The following is a 23,767-nucleotide window of genomic DNA, read 5'->3' as shown; positions in this document are numbered from 1 at the left end:
AAATGGAAGAAAAGGAAATGAATAAGATCAAAGTGAGTATATATATATACATATATATATGTGTGAGTGTGTATACATACATATATATGAAAGAAGAGAAATTAGGGTACTATGAAACAAATGATACTTGAGATAAAAACAATATATTTCTCAGGATATCTTCATAGATCTGAGAATTACCATTAACAAACAACTTAAAGAGAATCTTCTAAAACATTTTAAAATCCCTGTATATAATTTTCACAAAATTACATTGATTTAAATAGCATTTTTAACAATTCAAGATCATTACTATTACAGATTTTATAAGTTGAATGAAGTATAAAAATTAAATTATGCAAAAGAAAAGAAATACAAATGATTGATGCTCTCAGTATAAATTTATTTTAAATTTTAGAGTTTTGATTCAACATGAATTGCAATAAATGGGTCTTCAGCAGTATTACTAATAGAAAACTGTGCAGTGCCATCACCAGAAACATAGACTTTAATTCCGGTGCAATAGCCATCAATTTTATCTCCAGAAATGATATCACAGTACGTGCCTTCAGGGAGACCAGTTTGTAAAGTTGTTGACAATGACCTGAAAAGGAAAAAAGAGTCAAATTCAAACAAATTCAAGAAAGCAGACCATCTCCAAATTAAGTAACTTCCTAAACTGTGTGGTGTGTAATTATAAGTTACAATTTACTAGCCATAAAGATAGACAGATCGATATAGATAGACGATAGATAGATAGATAGATAGATAGATAGATAGATAGATAGATGATAGATAGATAGATAGATAGATAGATAGATAGATAGATAGATAGATAGATTATGATAGAGATAGAAAGAAAGATAGATACATAGATAGATGATAAATGATACAGGAATAGATATAGATTATGATACATAGATAAATATGTAAAAAGAGCACTTGTTAAATTAAAAATTTGGTTCCCTGTGGTGGCATAGTTTGGGGAGGCTAGCTAATGTGGATGTGGAGGAACTGTGTCACTGAAAGCAGCCTTTGACAGAGAAAGACTCCTACCTTCTCCAGTGAGCACTTTCTGTATTGTACTGCGGTTCAAAGTGTGAGTAATCATCTTCCTATTCCTGCCCTCATACCTTGCTTTTCCATTCTAATGACCTCGAATTGCAAGCCCAAATAAAATCTTTCTTCTGCAAGCTGACATGCTCATGATGTTTGATCACAGCATCAGAAAAGAAACTAATAATAATCCAAAATAAGGAAAAAAAATGAAACTTGACACTGAGATTGCCAACTACTTGCACAAAGATTCTCTACGTATAGTTGTATATAAGAAAATGTTCAAGGAGAAGAAAACACATACATGCATCAAAATCAGAAGGGCAATAATCTACAACTGTAGAAAAAACCTCAATTGCCTCCTGAGAAAAACCAACAGCCAGTATCTGAAAGTATTCATCACACAGAGGCAGAAAATTTAAGTTTAGATAACCAGGGAACAGAAAAATAAATATTGTGATACAGAGCTAGGAGATGGGGGAAAGTATTTTGAATCTAATAATACTCATCTCATATGTTCACTGATTTTAAGACTTGCTGAATGTTTATATGCTTTGTACAGATATCACATGAGTATATGAATGAGAATATATGAATATGACAGTGTAAGAATACACCAAAAACAACAGCAAAATAAATTCTACTTAAAACAAAATTTATAAAAAATGGAGAAACAAATTGAGAGAAGCATCTTTTTTTTTCTTGTTTTCAGGTAACTGTGCTTTCTTAAATCCATTAACAAAAAATATTTTCAGCTACAAATGAACAGGAAGCAAAAGGAAGGAGGTAAAATTATAAAAGTATACAATCCTACTTTAATTGATTTCCACTTACCAGTCATCATTGTTAAAGACAATGAATCCTTTGTTTCCTCTGCCAAAAGCTACTTGGTTGCTGCCATTATCCCACCAGTTTGAGAAAGGCTGAAAACCGACTACGTTTCTGAAGGCAACCATGTTCCTAGAAGCACAATATCACGTAAAATGCTCGTACCCTTTATATTCAACAATTTAAAACAAAAAGTTAAACAATTCTCTTATTAGACAAGATCTGTAGGGGACACTCCCAACCTGATCTGGCGCCATCGATGTTCACAGACCCAGCCATTGCCACAAGTGGTGTCTGCATTAATCGTAACTTCTTTAGTTGCTCCATTGTCATTTGGTGGTCCAACCCAATCGTTGATATCCTTAATTACAAGAAAAAATTGCAGGATTTTAACATTCATGTTCCATTTTCATTGCACTAAACTAAAAAAGTTCTGCTACCTGATTCTCTATAGTATATACTTAGTGTCTAACTTTGGAACATTATTGAGTATTTCTCTAGAGTCATATTTCAGAGAAATATGACACTTTTATTATACACACTTTTTTTCGCTCAGTGCCTTTCCAAGCAATAACTTCTTAATATCTCTCTAATTTCTTTTGTATCACTAAAGTAGTAAGAGCATTTGTATCAGAAAGATTAAAGAAGGACAGAATCCAGTACCAATGTCTTAAAAAAAAAAACTCATTCAAGATACATAAGTCCTCTATCCCTGAATCTCATCATCTATAAAATAGAAATATTGTTTGCTTACTATAAAATATCAATATCTGTAGAACTTCCTTATCAAGTATAATTAATTTTCAAATTAATATAAGCTTAGGTTTCATACCATCTTATAAATAAAAGTACTAATAAATATATTCTAATATTCTGTAATACATTTTCCAAAGTTTTAATATGCATTTCATGATTGCCAACACATTTACACATCTTCCTAAAACAATTGAACAGTCTCTCTATTGACAATAGAGGAAAGGTCTCTCTTCTAAACAAAGAACTATCCAATTTGATGACCTACAAATCTGTGGTTCCTATCTGTTTGGTAGTTGTGTTACAGATGAGGCACCAAACTGCTCAATATTGCAACATGCCAGGGAGATGAACCCCTGTACTGTCTTCAAGAGCTTTACCCTCTATGTCATCTCCCCAGGCTTTTGGTTGCTTTTTGAAATGGTTCAGTTAAAGTTTTGCATGATATTTTCGTAATGCTTAGTATTCTTGAATCAGTCTTCAAATTTATTTGATTCATTTAACATAATTCATATGTATGAATATTATATATATGTATAAATATTAGTTAATCTCAGTTACACCAAATGATTTCTTTTCTTTCCATCAAAATATTCTAAAAGTATTTACCAAATATTTATCTTGCTCAAGTTTTAAATGGCAGGGCTGGCCCAAAACTAAGATGAGGTAGAAGCATTCCAAAATCCCCAGATTTTCTCATCCTGAGAGCAGCAGGAGTTTGACTGCTCCCCGCTCCATATGCCTCACCCATATCCCACATCCCCTGCCTGCTCTGCACCAACAAACCCCAACAGATAGACACCCCAGGGTGCTACTGTACCCTGGTGGATGTAGGAACTGATAAGCTCATGTTTCTCCAAGGCTATGAGGACTCGTTCGTTGCTGTATATCGGAATAGAAAAATATCCCAGGCTGGAAGTTCTTTCTTTTCTATATGACCTTATAAGGTTTCTTGCCCTGGCCCTTGCTGTTCCCGTGTATGTACATGAAGCATACTGGTTGTTCCTGCCCCCAACCAGTAACATACCACCACAGGGGTCCAACCAGCTTTTCTTTCTGGGGTATATCTGTTCCCTGCCCTCTCCTAATAAAAGAGCTGTTCTCCAAAAGTCTCTTGCTGTTCTCTCTGGTACTTCTTTCCGGGACTCCTTCAGCCCTGGCAGGTGCTACCCAGGGATAAGGCAAAACTCTAGTCCAACATCAAATGAATTGTTTATCATCTTTGCAGGTGTTCCTATGCACAATTTCTATATATCATTGAAGAGGTAAGTATTATTAAACTCCTATGTTTTCCCTTTTGTACCTTGATCTCTAATTTTCAAGATTTTCTCATAATGATAAAGAAGTTGGTACTTTTACAATATACTTACTAAAATTACAGTATATTAAGATTTGGTGGCATGTTTTTTATGCAACAAATTTTGTGTGAAATTATAACCTCTTCCCTTTTATTGAAAAAAATATATTTAAACTTACTTTTCCGTTCTGAAAATATCTTGGCCAACGGTAACTTGACATTACTCGTGTGAATCCATAAGGATGAGCCAACATAAATCCAACTGCCATTTTATAGAGTCTGAAAATTACAAAATAATATTATAATAGAAGAATAGAAAATTTATCATCCATAAAGGACAAGTAACAAAGCAGTGAAAAGTGGTTTTGCCTACCTAGCATCCCAGAAGGTCAGGATGGATGATCCTCCAGCCCCATGACCTCGCTGATTATCATGGTTGTCCACAAAGACAAGGGCTCTATCAGAAGGCATGAAACCCCAACCTTCGCCCCAGTTCCTATTTTTAAAAAATATGATTATTGTTTGACAATACCTTTAGGTTACCCTAAATCTGTATCTCTTTCTGTAATCTATTTTCATTTAACTACTGATTATATAACTAAAAGATTATTCCACAGGAAAAAAATTCTCCCAGGTATGTGTATATACACATATATAATTGCCTAACAGATCCCATGATTCTAGGTATGGTAAGCTTATTTGTATTTCATTCACATTGCTCATGTAAAAATGTAATGTAGATAAATTCATGAAGGGTAAATATCTATATCACATTATGAAAAAATGAAAAATAAGATATGATTGAATATTACACTGTATTTTATAAACAGTTTAACATTTCAAACTAATTTTTGCAATGCATAAACATAATAGTGTGTCCACATTATAGTTTGATTTATGAGTAGAATGGTTTTTGAAATAATATCCTGACTTCAACAGATTATAATTATCAAACCCTACTTGGCTTATATCTCAGGAAAAAAAACTCTAGGTGATGCTTGATGTTTCTAAATGCCTCCTTGTTATTGACAATTAAAATTAAAATGATTAATTACAGATGATTAATTGTGATTTCAAGAGCAGTGAACCTTCTTGATAACAAATTTCTTGATATATAGTTAATAAATTAGAGTGTTCTAAGATGTCCATGTATTTGGTTGACAACACACATGTGACAGACACAATACAAAGCATGATGTATTTACCTTAAATAGGCCATCTTCTCTCCATTCCACTTGCGCATAACTGTGCCCAGTTTTGCTCCATACTTGAATTCTGTCACACGGCCATTTCCAAAATACTCACTACTTGTAATTGCCTCACCACCCAGATCAATTACCTAGTAGAGATATAGAGGAAACTGTCATAAATTGGATAAAGTAATATTAAAATATTCAATGTCAAAATAATATCTTTTAAATTCTCTATGCTGTTGATGCTCAAATTAGGTTTTCCAATTTCTTTATAATTGAAAGAAATTTGGTGACAATGACATTTTTGTCCAATAAATAATATTTAAATTTAATATATAATTTAAAATTCAGAAATTCAGACCTTCAAAGTACTTACTTACAGATGAGTTCAGCAATTAAAATTCTTGTAGTTTTCTAAAGAAATCAATTACAAAACAGGACTAACCTCTTCATATGAAAAATGTGCACAGAAATATTACCAGCTTACCCAAATTTTACACATTGAATAATACTTCAGACAGGAGTCAAATTTAGAAAGACAAGCTGGAGTCAATGACTATAAATTTTCTGCTTGGCATAATCATCCTTGAGTATATACTAATTTAACCAATAGTATTGCAGGCTACACAAATTCTCTACACTCCTTTAAACCCTTATTCTGGAAAAGAATTAAGTCTGTTATATCTAAATAAAAAAGAGTTAAAGAAATTTCACATTTAATAATGTATTCAGACATTTATTTATTGAAATTATGTTTAATAAAATCTTCCATCCATCTTTTGGCTAGCAAAACTGATGTCATTTATATATATATATATATATATATATATATATATATATATATATATATATATATACATATGTGTGTGTGTGTGTGTGTGTGTGTGTGTGTGTGTGTGTGTGTGTGTATTACCTTACCTCTTGAAAAATGAAAGGTCTGCTTCCTTCAGAGAACCATTTTGTATTTAGGTTATGCAGTTTATCCAAAACTGCCTTTATGTCTCCAGGCCACATGTGCTTAGAAGCATCAAGTCTGAACCCTGCTACACCAATGTCAATGAGATGGTTCATATAGTCAGCCACTTTGCCACGAACATAATCTTTCCCAAGTGCAAGATCCAAAAGACCGGTAAGACGACAGTCTCTGACCTATTGAAACAAACAAGCAAAAAAAAAAAAACAAGCAAAACAAAATGGTGATAGATTTAAATGTCACCTGTCACCTCACACTCCATTTGACTAGTCACATATTTACCAATTGGTCTATTAGGAAGCTTCATAAAGCCTATTCATGGGCAGTGGGAACATTCACGTTCTATTGTGAATACACCCTAAAAATATTTTCCAGGATGAAGATGGAACAATGAGGAAATGACATAGGTAATATTATAGTTGATTGAGAAAACCCTTTGTCTTCCTCTCTCTTTTCCATTCCTTTTATTTCTTTCTTTTATACTGGTACACAAATCAAACTTTAAAACATTAAATAACTAGAAATGTTTTTGAAGATTTATTTGCATTTCTAACACCTAGTAATGCATTGCTTAAGGAATCTAAACTACATTTCAAATAGTATTCCAAAAGTTCTATGTGCATACTGAGAACAAAATTTTTTATGCTGATCATTGTCCTCACCTGAGCAGCATCATTGTAGCTTTCAATGCCTCCACTTCCCGTTCTACATTTGCCATCGTTAAAATCCCAACCCGAGTATGGAACTCCAGAGAAGTCCCTGGTTTGTGGGTTGAAATAACTTCCACATGTACTGCTGGTTCCTGCTTGAGCCCCTTCTCCACACATGTGGTTAATGACAGCATCCACATAAATACGGACCTGAACAAAAAAGTGTGTTATTCAAATTAAAATAGAAAGATAAACTGTATATAATTAGACTGCACAGAGCACTCAAATATATAGGTAAATGGATAGATAGATGATAGATAGATAGATAGATAGATAGATAGATAGATATGCTGTTTTATAGTTTAATTTTAGACAAGACAAAAAGTCAAGTGTGAAAAAAAGAACCAATGTGAAATGACAATCATGAACAGCCCTAATATCAGCTTGAGGATGTATAAAGCTCATAAATGAAATCCCAGAAACTGTTATCACTAAAATCAAATGAAATGTGTTATTTTAAAATAATATACAATTAGGTTAAGAAAAATAGACATTATTGTTCTTAAAAGGAGTTAATGTGAGTCATTTTTAGTTTCTGAAGGAAAAAAATGGTAGATACTGGTTATTATTAGAAGGAGAAATAGCTATTTACTAGAAAAGTGAAAGTAAGTATTGCACTTAAAATTTCTATTACCTTAATAGAAAATGGTTGGTAGAAAATGAGTGTGGTTACAAGGATAAATAGTCCAAGTTTTGCTTTATGGTCTGTTAGAACCACTAAAAATGTTGATAGTAAAATGGAGAGGGCCTCCTTGTGTTATAAAAGAAGATACAAAGTTCCCATCCCCCTAAACTTTTCTTTAAATGGTTCATATTAAAGAAAAGAAAATTTTTAAAAAATTGACCATAAAAGAGGAAGTTAATTTTGAGTTGTAGCTAAAATGTAAAGAAAAATTAAAGTCTGAATGTTTCTTTTCAAGAAGAATAGAAAACATAAGACAGAAAATGGTTTTTCAGATAATAACTTCAAAGGAAATATGATTTCACTTACCCCAACATTGTTACACCTAGTCACCATGTCTCTGAATTCATCTTCATTTCCAGACCTTGAACATATTTTGTAGCTAATTGGTTGGTATCTTTCCCACCAAGGTCTTGAAGGATTGTTAACTACAAGATTTTCATTGGGTGGAGAGACCTACACATAAAATAATTAAGATTATCAGATTAGTTATGGCTTACTTTACATAAACAAATCCTGTAGAAAACTATGAATGAGGGCTGGATAAATGGCTCAGAGGTTAAGAGCATTGCCTGCTCTTCCAAAGGTCCTGCGTTCAATTCCCAGCAACCATATGGTGGCTCACAACCATCTGTAATGGGGTTTGGTGCCCTCTTCTGGCCTTGCATGTATTACACACAGATGGAATATTGTTTACATAATAAATAAATATTTAAAAAAAAACTATGGATGATCCTGCAATTCTTAGGTTGTGCACTTGTGGATCTGCTGTGTTAGACCACTAAAATCATTGACAGCACAATGGAGAAAGCCTCCTGGTGTCCTAAAACAAGACACAAAGTTACCATCCCCTAAACTCTTTTCTTCCTCAAGAAAGTATGTGTGAAGTAAAACATTGCTTAAAAATAATCAAAAATGTAACAGAAAACATTTTTATATAACCACAGTGCACTCTGCATTTAAATTGTGAACAAATATTACCTGCACCCCTGCAAATCCGTTAGGAGCTAAGTATCTCTCACATTCCTTGGCAATATCAGCCCAGCGCCACTCAAACAGGTGGACAATAGAGCTTCGTCCATATAGAGTATGTGGGTCATACTGAGCCCAGCAGAACCCAATGAAGGAAAGCAGAAGGAAGAACTTCATTTTGCTATGATGTTTTTAGTGTTTTTTTCTAACAACCACTTTATTCCTGAAAAATAAAAATTAAAAAAAGGGGGGAAAGAGAACAATAAAATAAAAACTAACGTGAATCAATATTCAAGTACTAGTTATTTATAAACTGTAAAGGATTGCAAACATTATGGTCCACAGTTGCCTAATAGCAAGAAAAAGAGAAATGCTAAACATCTAGGTTTTTGAAGGTACTATCACTCATTAACGAGAATAAAGGAGAACATATCAGACCTGAGAAAAATAACAAGACTGATACAGGTTTAATTATTCCTCTGTCAATACTGATGCTCCTCTTTGCTCCTTTCCCCAACAAACTGCATGAACACTACCTTTAACAAAACAATACTTTTTCATATTTCACAGGCAGTTCCACACTTCCATGATAATCCGTGCTCTTCCTATGACCCACTATCCTTAGGAAAATGGTATATATGCAACTGAAAAATGTTTTTGTTTTAGTCTACATTTATATTCTCAGGTAAAATTAGTAAATGTTTTATCTGTGACAAGTTTGGAGATTATACCCTTGAATTGTTTGATTTTTATTATAAATATATTAATATTTACACATTCCCCTTTCTGAACCAAAGTGTATTAAAGGTTTCCTTCGGACATAATATTCCTAGTCCTAGCAAATCATCAGTAAATTCTCTTATGTTCCCACTAAATGGCTGTAATAGACATACACTAAGTTCCTCATTTTTAGTAAGTGAACACTATACCAGAAAATATATATTACAGTCAATTCTAAGGCTTGCAATATACACAAAAACATACACACAGAACCAGAGTAACTAAGTCAATTTGTCTTATTTAATAATTGACAATGGCAGAATTTGATAATATGTCTAACTGAAAGTCAGTGTATTTTTTATTTTAGCAATATTTCTGAAGCTCTACTTTACAATATAATACCCATTCATAGTAATTACTTGTTTAACCAAATTCAATGGAGAGAAATTCACGACAACGCCACTAAAATCAAGAACATGAAAGGTTGTACACTCTCTCCATATCTATTCAATATAGTATTTGAAGTTCTAGCTAGAGCAGTAAGAAAACTGGTGGAGATTTGCAGATTATACCAGAGTATATAAAAGTGACCCCAAAAATTCCAGCAAGGAACTCCTAAATCTGATAAACATAATCAGTGAAGTGATTGGAAACAAGATTTAAAAATGACTAGCCCTCGATACACAAATGGCAAACAGACTGAGAAAAAAATCAGAGAAAGAACTTTCACAACAGCATCCAACAATACAAAATACCTTAGGGGTAACTCTAGCCAAGCAAGTGAAAGACTTGTACAACAAAAACATCAAGTACTTGAAAAAAGAAAGTGAAGATATCAGAAGATGAAAAGAACACCCATGCTCACAGCTCAGGAGAATTAACATAGTAAAAATGAACATCCTACCAAAAGAAAACTAAAGATTCCATGTAATCACCTTCAAAACTGAAACACAGTATTGTAAACATGGTCAATTATTTATGGCCTGGGAGAACATGGGTCTTATGATAGAGCTATTACTAATGTTTTGTTAAATAAACATGCAGTTGAATTGTTTTCTACATACTTATATTTACCACCAAAGATTGAAATATGTCTTATTCTTATACAAAGAACTCTTTAGCAATGGGTGACAGTCAAAGCAATGACTCATAACTCTTCAAAGGACTGAGTTCAGCCCCAACTCTATGTTATTCACAATGGGACCCAGAAAACATCATGGAAGAGTGTCTGGAAATATAGTAAGAACTTGGGATTGGAGTGATGTCTCAGGCATTAATAGTGTCCTCTGCTCTTCCAGAGGACCTGTGTTTGATGCTCTACACCAACATTTAATTCCCAACTCCCTACAACTCTCCAGTTCCCGAGAATACAACTTCCTTTTTAAGCCTGTGAGGGCACTTCATACACACAGTGCAAGATAAGCATGCAAGCAAAGCAGACAACCATATAAAATAATTGTTAATTTAAAAGAAAAAGAATCTAAGAATTCGTTGGTTTTAATGTTTTCTGTGATGAATCATAGGGGTATGGGGATAAGGGAAGATAGAAAAGAAGGGGAGAAGGCTAGTGGGTAGGAAAACTTGAGTGAACGAGATAGTAGAGGAAGGGCAGAGATGATAGCTCCCGGAGTCCAGTTGAAGACTGAGAGAAGTGAGAACATGAGCAAAGAGCTCAAGATCATGATCGGGACACCCACTGAACAGTTTATGTGAGCTAATAGGAGCTTACCAACTCCAGCCAGACAGGGAAGGATGCAACATAGGACCAAACTAGACCCTCTGAATGTGGGCGACAGTTATATGACTGGGCAGACTGCGGGTCCATTTGCAGTAGCACCAGGATGTATCCCTACTGCTTGTACTAGCTTTTTGGGAACCATATTTTCTGGAGGAATATCTTGCTCAGCCAAGATATAGCAGAGAGGACCTTGGAACTTCACCAAAGCAGTGTTTCTTACCCTCTCTGATGGAAGGTGGGGCAGAAGGGATGATGGAAGGAGAGGTGGGAGTGGGAACTGGGATGAGTAGGTAAAATGAAAAAACATAGTTTGTTGTTTTTATAAAAAATAAAAAAGAAGAATCTAAGATCTGGACAGAGTTAAACACTGTAACACCTTGCCTTATGGATTAAACATGAGTTGCAAGTGTAAATGCATAGCAAATATGATCATATGCCCAAGTCTTGCACAGAAAAATAAAGAAAAAGAAGTTGGACTAGTTACAAAAGACATTAAAACTGTGGGTATAGGACTTAGAGAAGATAAAAGGGAAGGGAATCTGTTTACAATACCTTGTATATAAATAAGAAATTTTATGTAATAATAATGTCAAATAGAGCTAAGGACATAGTCCATTGCCTAGTAAATATGTGGCTTTGAGTTCGATTATATATATATATATATGAACATTCAAATTTGATATCATCTAAACAAGAAAACAGTTTCTCTCAAGAATCTTAGATACTTAAATTTTCAAGAAAGCATGTACAACATTTATAGATACTTTGTAGTATCAAAATACACATACACAGTGCATACTTAGGAAAACAGATTATGTAATGTTTCTTGGTCCCCATCATAACTTTTGTGGAGCCTCATTTCCTGTAGTGACTCAAAAGGCATTCGATAGGCTATTGTGAAATATAAATCACCTATGTATTGGAGGCATCGATTACAGGTTTATAAAAAAAATTATGAAGTGGAATGCTGACAACCCCAATTTAGTAATTATTTGAATAGCATAATATTCCTTAAATATACATAATGCAAGATAAAATATGTAAGAAAAAATTAAAAATCTTACTTAACATTAAAAAATCTGATGTGTGGCTTGGGCAGTTTTTAGGGAGATTGACAGTGAAGCCAATATTTATTCCTAGGCATAAACTGAGTTTTTTAAGCCCATTGCCTATGGAAGAATAACTTCCTTAGCCTAGACAGGGGAGGGAACATGCCTTGGTCTGCCTCAAGTTATGGGACAGACTTTGTTGACTTCCCTTAGGAGGACCCACCCTCTCTGAGGAGTGAATAGGGGCTGGGGGGAATACGTGGGAGGAGTGAGAGTTAAGGAGGGAGAGGGAACTGGGATGGATATGTAAACTAAAAAAAGATTGTTTTAAAAAAATAAAATAAAATATCTAACTGAAAATTAAACATAATATTATCAAAGCCTTTTTTAAATCAATCTTATAAAATGGGTGTCTTATTATTTCATGATAAATATTAAAGAGGAAGGACTAGAGTATAAATTCAGAATTCCTCTTAATAAATCAAACTTAAATGTAGGCATTTAGCTTAAACTCTGCTTAGGAAAACAGAAGCCATATAATTAGAAGAAACTTGGTCTAAATGTTTAAAAAGTAGTAAACTCTAATTTGTATTTATATCTCTATTTTTCCAGTTTGCATATGTAAATGCTAATTGTTTGCAAAATTATTCATATTGGATTCTTCCTGAAACTGATGCCACACTAAGACATTATGAAAATGAATTAATATGACCAACAAGAGACAGCTTACCTACTCTTGCCATTAGTAGTTTGTAGCCTAGAAGTCCCATAGTTAAATATCTTTATAGTGAACAATTTAGTATCAGGATCATTAAAATATTAGAGTTTCTCTAATCTTCACATGTAATTTTATCATCTATATCTCACTGACTATCTCTAAGTGTTGAAAGTGTCCATGCTTTATTTTTCTAGTTTTTAACATTCTAAAATGTTAGGAAGATATATTACATAAAAATTATTCAAGTTATGGCTGTTTTACTTAAAATAATTCATAATTTCTCTGAATTGTACATTGGATTCTGTCTTAAATCAGTATTTATCCACCAATACCACCCAACAGAAAAATATATAAACTTCTGCTTAGCATAAGTTGCACACGAAGGCCAGTACTCTAGAATTAAAGATAAGTTTTGAGCCAAGGCTCTGGAGTGTTTCCAACACAAATAGTACATTCTGTGCTGCGGGGCAAGCGAACACGATCTGTCAACAAACTGATAAAAGACCATGAAACCCTTAAACCTAAAAGGATGGTGAAACCATTAAATAATAAAACACAAACAACTCCTATTTAAGTACAAACAGGTACATGTATTTTTAAATAACTTACCACAGTAACTTGTATAAATAAAAAATCATCCAAACCTACCGTTAAGTGTTTCCCAATTATACAACAAGAGGAATTTCAATGTTTTGGTTTCAATTTCTCTTCAGTTGAAAAAAGGGACAGATTTATAATTTTATAATTTTCTATCATCTCATCCTTTCAACATTCACTCTTGAAAATCTTATATAATTCTCCAAATATGACTTCTGTCAGCATTGTGAGCTGATCTCCAAGGTGCCTGACGGTGGACTGGGCACACCACCCCGCTGTCCTTAACCAGCTGTACCACCTCTTCTATTACAACAACTCACCAGTTTGCTTTCTCAATATGCACTTTTCCTCCTATGTTCAATTTTTCCTCTGAATCATTTATGTAAAATATAAGGGTTAAGAGTCTAGAAAAATAATTTTAATGATTAACTTAGTTGTCTCTAAGTTAGTGAGCCAACCTGAATCAATAAAATAGATAAGACCATAATGGGAACAAACTCACTGGATCAAATGCCTATTGTTAGGTCTAAATTTGTCACCCACCATGTCATGCTTAAAGAAAATGTTAAATTCATAGGATTTATGATGTGCTCATTATTCAAATGATAAAGCTATTGTTAAATGAGATTTTTTTAAAAAAAGACAAAACTTCTAAGAAAAATACTTAATGTTTAGTGACATGTTTCCTCATACACCTGAAAGGGGGAATTATAATCATCAGTACACTTAGAATGAGAAAAGAAAGTTATGGATCAAGTAGGTGTTGAGATTGGTTCAAAATCATATAACAGGAAATATTGCAGTCATAATTCTAAGCCAAACAGTCCAACTCCAGAGTGAGATCTCTCTTCTTACCTTGACCCTTATTAGTTGCTATGATAAAATCAAATAATTTTCTGTTGTTGAAAATACCTTGGAATATAGAAAAAATTGAAAGTAATGAAAGTGAACATTGTAGTCAGTTTTCTTGTCTTTAAATGTTCACTCAAAATGAGATTACTTGCTTCTGTTACTTTATACTTCAATCTTAGAGAAATGTATTATGACTAAAGAGGATTTAATTCTTTTCCATTTATATTATTATATACACAGCTGAGAATGAATATGTGATGCTAACAACTAAATGTGAAAAAAAACTTAAAGGCCTCCAACAAGGCACCTGTTAAAAATGAACATTTTCTTTTCTTTCCTTTCATGACAAAGAGACTTTTAAGAATTCCTCATTTGATCTTAGATAAACATGAAAATCAAATTTGACATTTACAAGTCATTGAAAGTTTTCAGGGTTTTTTTTTTAATTAAAACGTAATACTTTCTCACAAAGACATTTTGTTCCAGTGATCAATTTAATTCACAACATGTTTTAATAACATTAATTTCTCATGGGTTGTATGATGCCAAAGGTGTAACAAATCCAAGTGTTGCAAAATATTAACAATGAAAGAAAATTTTAGAACAATTTAATTTTGTGATTTCCACACTGTGATAGAAAACCAATATAATTTTCATTTTTTTTTATCAACCTCCTTTTATTGTTGTCCTGGAGATAAATCTGGGACTTTTTGTTTGCTAACAAAGCAAATCTAGTATTGAGATCTATCTCTAGCTCAAGTTTCAAAAAATTATCAAATTTCCACATTGATAAATCTATCATCAATACAGCATTCTTTTTATAGGATATTTTATTATTTATTTATTTATTTATTATTAATTATGAATCACTGCAAACTCATTCTATGGAGATACTGCCATGGTTGGTACCCGGAGCAGTCATGGACCCTTCCAGACAGGCTGTCGCTACCCTAACAAAAGCTCAGGATATGTTGCTCCTTTTCTTTTGTAATTATGTAGATGCCTGAGAGGGGTGTTAATTCCAAGCTAGTGACCTAGTTGTGGACCTGACTGTACTACTGCTATCCCAGAAACAGAATGCTAATGAACTTTCATTTTAGTTTACTTTGGGGGATAAAAGGTGGTTGGATAATAAACATGGGTGTTCTTTAGGATTTGAATGAATCCTAAGGCTCCCTTCCGATATTGTTGTGTGAACTGTGTCTCAATTATTCCTGTGCCTCCACACTGGTCCAGAGAGAGGGAAAAATGGTTTAGGTTGGGGCATCGGACCCCGACATAGTGGTACCTGCAATGTGAGACTGACCCCTGAACCCCGAGAAATGCCAGAGAAGGGACCAGAAGTATGGATGAGAACATGAGAAACATGCAGGAAAAAAAATTCACCACACATGGATACGTGAGTAGTGAGCATTCAGATAAATAAAGCAGGACAGTAATATCAGGAGTAAAAATTTGTAAATATAGACATATGGGGCAAGAAAAAACAATCAAATGCCTATACAGTTAATAGAAGACATATTAAAAGACAGAGGAGAGAGTACAGCAGCATCAGATACAGGCATTTTTAGAATTCATAGAGGAGATATGTCCTCGGTTTTCCGAGTGCAGGACCTTAGATGTGGCAGCATGGAAAGGAGTGGGAATGAGGATCCAACAACGTTATTGTAATTATGAACCAGGAAGCATCCCTGAAGATATGCCTTATTTCTGGATGCTAATACAGGAAAGGTTGGACTTAAATCCTACAGCAGGAGAAAATTCCATCCGTGCCACCTGAGGAGTTGCTAGATACTCTTACAAAGCAAGGCAGTTACAATAGGCCAGAGACTAATGATTTAGACTATGAAAGGGAGTCTTCATCTCCCTCACTAGCAAACAGCAGCCCTGAGAAGATAGAGACAGGATAATAGGGTTAAGAAAGAAATAAAAGGCTTGAGAAGGATTGTAACCTTGCTATTACAAAGACTAGAAACTGCAGATACAAGACGCTTGTCAGAAGAGCAATTCACAGAGAGCTAAACAGAAGCATAACAATAGCAGTGAATCTCCTCTACAAGCTTGTAGCAGAGAAGCCACTAGCAGAGGGGAAGAGAGGTAAGGATTTCAATTGTTCACAGTAATGGAGCAGAGAGATGGGCAAGGAAATCTGCTTAGAATACATACTCCTAATATCATTTAAGCTACTCAAATAATTAAAAACTGCTTGCACTCAATACGGTGCCACGGCATGCTTTACTGGTGGAAAATATAGCTGTAGAAGCTCTGCCACCAGTGGATTGGATGCAGATAGCCAAGACTTGCCTGTCAGGAGGAGATTATCTATTGTGGAAAACTGAATTCACAGAACAGTGTCAGGCCACAGCTGAGAGAAACAGGACTCACCAGATGAGATGCTTGTAGGTGACAGACCTTATACAGGACAAATCAACAGTTAGAATGTGATATAGCAGTATATGTCCAAGTTAGTGCAGCAGCCAAGAAGGCCTGTAGTAAAAAGAACATTGTTAAAAGAACAGACTGAGGAGTTATCTAGTATAAGACATGGACCAGATGAGTTATTTCAGGACTTTGTTTCCAGAATAACACAGGTATCTAATAGGTTGATTGGAGACTCAGAAGCAGGATAGATAATTAAACAGTGAGCCTTTGAGAACAGCAATTCTGTATGTAGGGTGGCTATAAGACCTTTTTAAAAGAAGGGTAACATTGCAGATTATATCCAAATTTGCTCAGATATTAGCCAATCATATACACAAGGAATGGCCATAGCTGCTGCCTTACAGAGAAAGACAATTAATTATGCCTTATCCCAGCAAGGAGACCTAGCCCCAGGGAGAATGCAAATTACAGGAATACCTAGAGGCTGTTTTGGTTGCAGTCTTCTGGGGCATCAGGTCAGATGATGTTCTGGTAGGAGAAAAAGCCCTAGTACTAGAAGAGAACCAGGATTATGTAGGAGATACAAGAGAGAAAAGCATTGGACTAGCACTCCATGCAGACCAAATAGTACGGAAAAGTGATGAACCTGTATGGGTAAATCAGTAGCCTCTAACGCAAGAAAAAGTACAAGCTGCCCAGCAGTTAGTGCAGGAACAGATGGATAATGAGCAAACTTCACCATCTAATTCGCCATGGAACTCTCCAATTTTTGTTATTAAAAGAATCAGGAAAGTGGAGATTGATTCAGAACTTAAGGGAGGTTAATGCAACCATTCAGCAAATGGGGGCATTACAGCTAAGGCTGCCTTCTTCTATAGCAATACCAAAAGGCACCCATAAAATTATTTTAGACTTAGAAGATTGCTTTTATACCATCCCTTTGGTGCCACAAGATTGCCAAAGGTTTGCTTTTAATATTCCCTCAGTTAATTTCAGAGAGCCAATGAAGAGATATCAATGGAGTGTCTTACCTCAGGGCATGGGAAATAACACCACCTTATGCCAGAAGTTTGTAGCTCAGGGTATACAAAAAGTTAGAGATCAATTTCCAAGGTTTATATTATCCATTATATGAATGATATCCTGCTTGCTTATAGAGATGAGGAAATTCTACTAGAAACATGGATTATTACAACAGAGTCTAAGCCATACAGACTAATTATTACTCCCAAGAAAGTACAGAGGCAACCATCTTTTCAATATTTAGGTCATATATTATATCCCAAAGAAATTAAGCCTCAGAAGATAGAAATTAAGAAGGATGATTTAAAAACTCTTAATGACTTTAAAAAGTTGTTAGGAAATATACAATGGCTGAGGCCTTAGCTAAGGTTTCCTACAGGAGACCTCAAGCCTATAAGTGAAATCCTTAGAGGAGATAATGATCCAAATTCCAGCAGACAGCTTTCAGAAACTGCCAGACAGGTTCTCTCACAGATAGAGCAGGCTATACAGAAACAACAGGTATGCTATATTTATTACAGCCAAACATGGCAGGCATGTATTTTACCTACAAGACTAGCTTCTACAGCAGTTTTATGGCAAAAATGGATCACTTTTGTCGCTGCACCTTCTTGTATTGCCAGTTAAAGTATTAAATCCTTATTTTGAAGCAGTAGCATGCTTAGCACAGAAGATCAGTAATAGAATCTAGGAAATATTTTGGCAAAGAACCAGCTGTGATCAATGTTCCATACACTAAGCAGCAAATAGAATGGTTATTCCAAAATAGTGATTCTTGGGCAATTGCATTTGCTCAATTTCAAGGTCAGATCAATAATCTTTTTCCAGCTGACCAGTAACTGCAGTTTATACAACTGCAATCATTCATTTTTCCTAAAATGGTGGCAAAAGATGCCATAAAAGATGCTTTGTTAATTTTCACTGATGGCTCATCTAGAGAAGGCTGCTTATGTGGTCAATATTAAAGGACATGTAGTGCAGACAGAACCAGCTTCAGCTCAAATAGTTGAGGTGTGAGCTGTAGCTTTAGTGTTTCAAAATTTTGCAAAAAAAATTTTAATCTATATACTGATAGCCAGTATATTTATAATGCTTTACAAATATTGGAAACCATTCCTTATATAGGGACTAGTAATAAACAATTTGAGATATTGTTTCAGAAGATTCAGGAGGCCATGCAACATTCAAAGTTACCATGTTTTAAGGGACATATCAGAGCACATTCAAATCTTCCTGGTCCATTAGCTGAAGATAATGCTTTAGCTGACAAACTTACAAAAATAATTGTTCTATCTCAGACTGAACCTGCTCAGCAGTTGCATGCTTTGCACCATCAAAACTGTTTAAGAAAACAATTTAAGCTGACCAGAGAAGCTACTCGCCAAATTGTTAAGCAATGTGAGAGATGCCCACAATATCTACCCATGCTTCATTTGGGGGTAAATCCCCAAGGACTGCTTCTTAATCATATATGGCAAATGGATGTTATTCATGTTACTGAATTTGGAAAATTGAGATATGTGCATGTGACAATCGATATGTATTCAGGATTCATGATGGCCACTGCACAAACTGGTGAAGCTGCCAAGCATGTAATAACTCATTGCTTGAAATGCTTTTCGTGCATGGGAAACCCGAAAGTAATAAAAACAGATGATGGGTCCAGACATGTTAACAGAACATTTCAAAGATTTTGTAACCAACGAAATATCATAATAAGGCCAGTATTCCTTATAATCCTCAAGGGCAAGGAACTGTGGAATGTGTGCATAGCTCCTTGAAAACACAAGTCCAAAAAAAAGCAGGAAAGTTGTAACCTCAGATGTCGCATAATGCCTTAAATCATGCACTGTTTACACTAAGTTTTCTAAATATGGATGTCCATGAGCGATCATCAGCAGACAGATTGTGGCATAATAGTACAAAGAGCAGCTTTGCTAAAGCAAGGTGGAGAAACCCTTACACTGGAATATGGAAAGGGCCAGACCCCATATTAATTTGGGGTCAAGGGCATGTCTGTGTTTTTCCCAGGATGACTGGTTCCCAGAGCAACTAGTTCAGTGCATTCAGCAGGATACCATACCTGATGACATCATAATTGACAATGGCTCAGCAGGAGAAATGAACTGAGAGGAGATGGAAGAGGAATCTGTGATCCAGCATTTCCAGCTGCCACAGAAAGGAATGCCTGATTCAGGACCCACTGGCACTGCTGCACCATATTGACTGCACAGCGCCATTCTTGCCTCCAGACATTCCAGACAAAGAGACCCTGCTGAGTGACTGCAACGGCTGCACTTGCTGAAGTAAGAATCCTGTTTACTTTTACTAAGATGCAGACTGCACATTTGACTGTTTTAATTTCTGGGACACAGAATTCATTTTGGGTAAAATATTGTACCTGAGAACTAAGACCTAAGCTTTCCCCTCAGGAAAGAAAGACTCAAAATAAGAAATGACTGAAGCCTGCTTCAGTTAAGAGGCAGCCTAAGGATTTTACAGCTACTCGGAGACTGAAACTGGTATTTGATAACAGCAATGTCATTGTACTCTTACTCGTCTTGACCTGATAATTGTAACTGCATAAAAGATGTTGAGAAAAGTTGGTATTGACCAATAATGTCGAGAATCACGGTACTGACCTAAAGAGATTTGGAAGAGTTGTTATTGACCAACAATGCTGAGAGTTATGGTACTGACAAAGATATTTGGAAAAGTTGATATTGACCAACAATGCTAAGAATTATGATATTGACCTGTCAACTGCTGAGAAAAGTTTGACACCCTGTAAATGTTTGGAATTAATGCATATGTTAAAGAATTTTAGATCTTGATATGCTGTAAAAGATTTAAGAAGTGCTCTAAGCTAGCGGAAGAAATGTTTTCAACTCAGGCTATTCTCTTCTCCTTTAAATAGGAGACTATAACCTTTGGGAACATAATTATTCATAAAGCATTATAATTTATCCTGACAAGAAAGTATGGCTCTGAGACACTGAAAGACCCTACAGACCCCCTCCTCAAAACCCGCAGCTAGCATGCTCCAGGGGGAACGTCCTGTTTGCTTTAAAAAAACTCTCCAGATCAGCAGCCAGCCTGCTCCCGTAAGAACATCCCATGTGCCTGAGAGAGCAGGAGATAGAGATAGAAAGACTGCAAGGCAAGATGTCAATAAGATAGGATATCAACAAAGCAGGTTAGCTATAAGATAGGAACAGGATGACTGTTGCCAGGCATCCATGCTGAGAGAGGAAACCATTCATGCCCCCGCCTCATTCCGGTCAACCGATAACCACGCTTTTGCTTCTGTAAGCTTGCTTTTTGTTGACACCCTTGCTGAGAGAGGAAACCATTCATGCCCCTGCCTCATTCCGGTCGACCGATAACCACGCTTTTGCTTCTGTAAACTTGCTTTTTGCTCTTCCCTATAAAAAGACCTCCCCAGAGTCTGCAGGCGCGCAAGTCCTCCGAAAGACTTGCTGCCCGCAGGTACCTGTGTTTACTCAATAAACCTCTTGCTAATTGCATCCTGTGGCCTGGTCTCGGAGTGTCCTGGTTCTGGGGTCTTCATCGGAGAGGAAAGGTCCTCTCTGAGGGTCTTTCAACACAAGGCCCAAAAGTGTCTCTCTCCATTAATCTCTTTTTTTTCACAGAGATCAGCAGTCAATGATGGGTTTGAAGCTTCTTCCCAGATGCCTAATACAGGAGCTTGCATATATAAATGACTATTCCAAAGATGGGAAAACTTGAATAAATAAAGAGGTCTTTGCCCAAGCCAGGTGTGATCATTCTGTCCAGTTGCAGAACCACCGGTTTTAGTAAAATTAATAAGAGAGAGTGGATTGTAGGCCCATATTTCTACATGGTGTGACAACCAATTTCTCAGGCCATGGTTAGTATCTGGAGCAGTCATGTGCCCTTCTAGATGGGCTGTTGCTACCCTAACAAAAGCTCAGGAAATGCTGTTCCTTTTCTTTGGTATTTATGTAGATTGCCTGAAAAGAGGTGTGAATTCCAAGCTAGTGACTGAGCTATGGACAGACTTTAGTCCTGCTACCCCGGAAACAGAATGCTAATGAACTTCCACCTTAGTTTACCTTAGGGGATAAAAGGGGTTTGGATAATAAACACAGGTGATCTTCAGGATTTGGATGAATCTTGAGACTCGCTTCTGATATTTCTGTGTGAACTGTGTCTCAATTATTCCCGTGCCCCCACACCAGTCCAAAGAGAGGGGAAAATAGTTTATGTTGGGGCATGGAACCATGACAATGTTTATTTGATGTACATTGGTGTTTGCCTGCATGCATGTCTGTCTGAGGATGTCAGATCACTGGAAATGGAACTGTAGACAGCTGAGAAATGCCATGTGGGTACTTGAAATGGAACCTGGGTCCTTTGGGTAAGCAACCCATGCTCTTAAATCTTAAACCAAATCTCCAGCCCTTTTGACATAGTTCTACTCATATTGCAGGTTTCTGGTTTAACAATGTTATATATGTTGATTGTTGAGGGAGAATTTTTTAATTTTATATCTTATTGTGACTGTTCATGTTAAATTTTCCCTAACTAATTATATTGTGAAATGGTATGTAAATCCATATATGAGCATATGTTTAGGTATTTTCATGTAGAATTGAATAATTACTAAATATCATTTATTCCACTAAAATAGCTCCCAATGCCTTCTACTAGCAATAAGCAAACAAGTCAATGGGTTTCAACAAACATGCAGCCATAACACAAAATACAAACTCAGTTGCACTGACAAAATAACATTAAGACACTAACATGAAATTTGTACTGAAACAAAAGAGCATAGCCTTCAAAGAACACATACCATGTGCAGCCTTCCAGTGCAGTTGGACTATTCTGCTCTGGGTCAAGAATGGATGCCCCAATCTGAGCAGCAGAATTTATTATCAGCTAGAAAAAACATTGTTCTTATTTTTGGCTGTTCTTTTTGGATTCTGCTTTCATAAAACATTCACCGGTAATCTCCATAATGCACCATGTAGAAAGAACAATGTGTGTTTGCTCTGGTCACAGTACCATTGCACCTCAGGTGTCAGAGTAATGGGGAAGATTGTAGAGAACAGTCTGTGCTTCTACCTGAACAGTTCAATATTGAATAAAATAACAGATTTTGGGTTGTATACTACACTGATTTATCTACTGCATGAGGCAATAGTTCTTCCATTATGAAAACAATTATCAAAGTAGACAACTTTGTAACACCTTAGGCCAGTAAACAGCTATCACATGCCTAGGAGCACATCAAAAGGCAGAATGATCATTTCTTCATAATTCTTAAAAAAAATTATTTGCAATTTTTCCAAATGATATCAGGAACACCAGATATATGTGCTGATCAATATAACTTCCTTCCACCTTGAAGGTATAGCAAAAGTGCAATGAATGTGTCTCAGAAATTGGTTAGACCATATCCACTGCAATCTATACCAATAAAAGGTGTAGAATTATTGGGAAGACACTGATTTTTAAAAGAAAAAAAATGTATCTCCAGATTGTCTGTTTCAAACAACATCACATTCCCACACAGTTCTGGTTCTCAGTGGCTACCGCAGCAGTGATCAAAGAGTTATTTTAATACAATATATTGCTCAAGTTAATAGTAGACATTCATGCCATCCATATAATTATGGAGTTTTTTTCAGGTGTAGTGATAGAAAGCTGTGGAGTCAGGTAAGCTTCGATCATACTTTTACAGGAAGATGTGGAAGGCTAGGTGAATCAAAATTCATGCAAGTAGCCCTCCAACATATGATTCATGAAACATTAAAAAGAACGAAGCTAATGCTAAGTTGTTATGTAAAAGTTACAGATATTATGGATGTGGAAAATCCATTGAGGAAAGCCCAGGCCATGAACAGAGCCAGGATAAAACAGAGATTATGTGTGCTGTATCCAGCAAGAGGATAGAGATGTGAATTCCTAAGATTTGTAAGCTCATACAACAGTGCAATGTGGTCAGAGTGCTGGGTGTGAAGACATAGGATTTAACATTTTCTTATTGGGTCTTGTTCTTTCCTTGGTTTTCCTTTCACTATTTTCTATTCCTCCTCTTGACCACGAATCTTTCACCCCATGGCACCTTACACTGAAAGTAAATAGAGTAAAATTTTCTACATAGTATCACAGAACAGATGCTTTCTTTAGTCCTCAAAGGAAATTCTAGTCTTGAATTTTAAGATATACATGATGGCTGAGACTTTTGGATCTCT

General features: G+C 35.4%; 1 protein-coding gene across 1 annotated transcript; it reads right to left on the bottom strand.

Moving 5' to 3' along the window:
* Positions 1-361: 361 nt before the first annotated feature.
* On the bottom strand, positions 362-22,406 carry Amy1a (amylase alpha 1A). The gene is made up of 11 exons (XM_075981559.1): positions 22,363-22,406; positions 8,453-8,666; positions 7,781-7,927; positions 6,742-6,939; positions 6,025-6,255; positions 5,119-5,252; positions 4,287-4,409; positions 4,093-4,192; positions 2,106-2,224; positions 1,870-1,995; positions 362-583 (listed from the first exon to the last, which is right to left on the bottom strand). The coding sequence occupies exons 2-11, from the start codon at positions 8,618-8,620 to the stop codon at positions 394-396; spliced, it is 1,536 nt and encodes a 511-aa protein (XP_075837674.1). The 5' UTR covers positions 8,621-8,666; positions 22,363-22,406; the 3' UTR covers positions 362-393.
* Between the last annotated feature and the right edge of the window lie 1,361 nt (positions 22,407-23,767).

Source organism: Microtus pennsylvanicus, chromosome 7 (genome assembly GCF_037038515.1).
Source record: "Microtus pennsylvanicus isolate mMicPen1 chromosome 7, mMicPen1.hap1, whole genome shotgun sequence".
NCBI lineage: Eukaryota > Metazoa > Chordata > Mammalia > Rodentia > Cricetidae > Microtus > Microtus pennsylvanicus.
The sequence above is the reverse complement of the archived record's forward strand: the minus strand, read 5'-3'. Positions and strand labels throughout refer to the sequence as shown.

What these genes read in the sequence shown, in the direction of transcription:
- Amy1a (XM_075981559.1), bottom strand. Translation starts at nt 8,620, where the DNA reads ATGAAGTTCTTCCTTCTGCTTTCCTTCATTGGGTTCTGCTGGGCTCAG. An exon ending in GATATTTTCAGAACGGAAAA is followed by an intron (nt 2,225 to 4,092) that starts GTAAGTTTAAAT and finishes CTTGTAATTAAG; the next exon opens with GATATCAACGATTGGGTTGG. An exon ending in GTCTTTAACAATGATGACTG is followed by an intron (nt 584 to 1,869) that starts GTAAGTGGAAAT and finishes TTTCCTTTTCAG; the next exon opens with GTCATTGTCAACAACTTTAC.